General features: G+C 46.3%; 1 protein-coding gene across 1 annotated transcript in view; it reads right to left on the bottom strand.

The window, feature by feature from the left end:
• The window catches only part of ddx4 (DEAD-box helicase 4), an 11725-nt gene that overhangs the window by 5919 nt on the left and 2699 nt on the right, over window positions 1-3107 (bottom strand). Inside the window, exons 2-10 of the mRNA XM_015404975.1 lie at window positions 1705-1773; window positions 1320-1352; window positions 1208-1247; window positions 1046-1141; window positions 873-962; window positions 769-795; window positions 655-699; window positions 533-580; window positions 426-461 (exon numbers count right to left, since the gene is read on the bottom strand). Coding sequence (XP_015260461.1) covers window positions 426-461; window positions 533-580; window positions 655-699; window positions 769-795; window positions 873-962; window positions 1046-1141; window positions 1208-1247; window positions 1320-1340 — 403 coding nt within the window. The 5' untranslated portion in view covers window positions 1341-1352; window positions 1705-1773. The remainder of the gene's footprint in view (window positions 1-425; window positions 462-532; window positions 581-654; window positions 700-768; window positions 796-872; window positions 963-1045; window positions 1142-1207; window positions 1248-1319; window positions 1353-1704; window positions 1774-3107) is intronic.

The raw sequence follows: 3107 nt of genomic DNA, 5'->3' as shown, positions 1-3107 counted from the left end.
GACCCAGACCCCGGTTCCGACCCAGACTGGATCAGAAACCGGTTCCGACCCAGACTGGATCAGAAACCGGTTCCGACCCAGACTGGATCAGAAACCGGTTCCGACCCAGACCCCGGTTCCGACCCAGACACCGGTTCCGATCCAGACCGGATCAGAAACGATTATTGCTGGGACATATTAAAAATATCAACCCAGGTGTTTTCTCCTCCCGCACTTCAGGGGGCGGGGCTTTCCTCTCCATCAAAGAAGCATTCCTATTGGTCCCTGGCTGGACTTGAGCCACATTTCATTGGCCAATCGGACTTACAGAGAAAGTTCTGGGTAAGGAAAGCCATTTCTGACTTAATTAGGAGTTAAAAGAACTTTAGAGTTTTAAAAGGTGGAAAGCTTCCTCGATCGTTTCTGGATCAGAACCAGATTCTTACCTCGACTGATGACCTCATCGTCTTCCCCGCGGTAGCCTGCAATGACAAGCACCCCATCAGCTCTGCCTTCATCATCACCATCAATAATCTTGCTCTTCATCCTCTACCTCCACCGAAGCCGCCTCGTCCTCCTCCTCTTCTTCCTCGTCCGCCATCTTGAACACATCGTCCAATCATGAATCACCTAACCAACACACGTGATAACAGAAAGCTGCGGAGCCTCTGGTACCTTGTCTGAAGCCGCCTCTTCCTCCTCTTCCTCGCCCTCTGAACCCTGTGAGAGACGCACCAATCAGAGGAGAGAACTTTCTGAGCTACGGCGGCAGATCAACAACCTTCTTACCGTTTTCCTGGGATCCATCAGCGTCTCCTGCGGACCAATCAGACACAGCGTCAATTAAAGCCCAATTAAAAACCAACCAATCACAGATCAGTAAACGTCTTCACCAGGAGAATTATCGGAGAAGCTCCTGCCGAAGCCTCTTCCTTTGAAGCCTTCCCTCTCGCCGTCGGCTTTACGGCTCCAGCCGGATCCGTCTGCTCAGACAGGAAGCCGTAAAAAAACATCAACGCCGTGCCGAACGAACAACTCCAGCCAACCAGGAGTGGAGAACGCCCACCTGAGCTGAACGAGTTCCTGAAGCCTCTTCCTCGCCCGCCACGACCTCTTCCGGAGTCGCTGTGTTCGCCGTTCAATGAACCTCCGTTCCACGAACCTAAGGGCCGTTCAAAAGGTTAGCGGGGCGTTAGCTCAGCAGCAGCTGGATGTTAGGAAACCGTACCGTTGCTAGGGGCGGAGCTTGACACGCCGACGGTCGTTTCCTGGAAGAGAGGGGAGAACCAGTGAGAAATGGCGGGGGCGGGAACTCGGCAGCAGGAGGAAGGGGGGCTTACCGCTTCTTCCCAGTCGTCCATGTTATGGGAAAGCTGGAAAAAATAAAAACGTGTTTAGAATTTAACTAAAACATTTAACCACCCAAAAAAATTTATTTTTATAAATTTTCCTCTGGATTCAAAAACTGAAATCCAAAATTCTACTTTATTATAAAATCTGAAAAAAAAAAAAAAAAAAAAAAAGAAAGAAATTTGGGCAAAAAATTTACTTTGAAATTCCTCTTTTTAATTGAATATTTGAGGAGGCATCCTGACAGGGTATAAATAATTTAATTAATTAATAATTTCTTAATAACCTCCATTTAAAGACAACAAACTTAAGCAAATAATTATTTTTAGTCTCTCCATAATTCTGCAGCAAACTGTGGTGTTTAGGAGCTCTTACTTTGAAATGTACTTCCTGTTTGGCGCTGGGTCTCTGTAGATGAGGGGAGCCTGTGTGAATGACTGCTTTCTATTGGACAGGAGGGTCATAAATGGGTCATTAACTCACCTGTGAAGATCTTCCTGTGGTGCTTTAAAAAATCAAATAAAAACATTAAGGATATTAAAAACAGGTTTGCTGGTCCAGGGTCACAGCTCAACATGGCCGCCCAGAGAAAACTGGTTTGACAAAAAGTTTATTTAGTGTATTTAATTTTTTTTATTTTTTTTTGCTTAACTGATAAGGTTAATTGCACCATTGGCTTAAATTTAAGCATCTCCTCCTCTCCAGCTGGAGCTTATTAAACCTGGTTGTAGAATATTCTGAACCGTAAAGTAGTCCTTTAAACATCACTGAAATCAATCCGCGGATCAAACAGCAGCCCCCGTCACTACCCGATCCGTCCTGCGCATGCGCAAACAGAATAAGATCAGGGTGGCCGAAAACCTCAAAATAACGCTACTGAAAATAGTTATTTATACACTTAAAACATCGAAATATGCTAAACTCTATGGTATAGAAAACACTGAAGACTTTTCTGGAAGAAACGGATACGTTTTACCTTCCCTCCGCTGAATTGCGTGACGTCATCATCGGACATTCTCAAAGAAATCACGGTAAGGTTAAAAAAGGCTCTTTTTTCATTTTTTTTAAATAAGCTATATTTACGCAAATACTAAAATATTCAAAAGCAAACATCAGCCCGAGAAAGAAAAAGAAATACGAAGTATTGCCTACCGAGAAGTAGTTCGCGCATGCGCAGGCCGGACCGGCTACTGACAGCCCCGGTGATGCTGAGCTTAAAATGTCGGCTTGGAGACGAGGCCACAGACCTCCCGCTAATTAGCCGCCCAGGCCTCGCTAATTAGCCGCCCAAGCCTCGCTAATTAGCCGCCCTAGCCTCGCTAATTAGCCGCCCAAGCCACGCTAAGTAGCCGCCCAAGCCACGCTAAGTAGCCGCCCAAGCCTCGCTAATTAGCCGCCCAAGCCACGCTAAGTAGCCGCCCAAGCCACGCTAAGTAGCCGCCCTAACCCCGCAGCAGTCCGCTAGCTTGGCCTTGAGCAGAGCCACGGCCCCAGGGCCGCCATGTTGCTCCGGCCCTCAGGAGGAAGCCGGGCGCCATATTGGCTGCAGCTGCACGTGCTCCGAAGCTCAACTTCAAACACCTGGAACTAATGTTAAACTTCTCTACTAATAAAGGCGTTAGCTAGAAAAACAACTATTCCATGCAGTTTTTATTAAAACTGGCCATTTTTGTAGCTAGCAAAGACAAAAGAAACTAGAGAAATTATTTTAAGACCATCCAAAGTGATGGCGGTGGACTTCAAAGACTTTAACTCAGCTCTTTAAAAAAAAAAAAAAA

Source organism: Cyprinodon variegatus, unplaced genomic scaffold (assembly GCF_000732505.1).
Source record: "Cyprinodon variegatus isolate N-32 unplaced genomic scaffold, C_variegatus-1.0 Scaffold1924, whole genome shotgun sequence".
NCBI lineage: Eukaryota > Metazoa > Chordata > Actinopteri > Cyprinodontiformes > Cyprinodontidae > Cyprinodon > Cyprinodon variegatus.
Note: the sequence above shows the minus strand (reverse complement) of the source record. Positions and strands in the feature narration are given on the sequence as shown.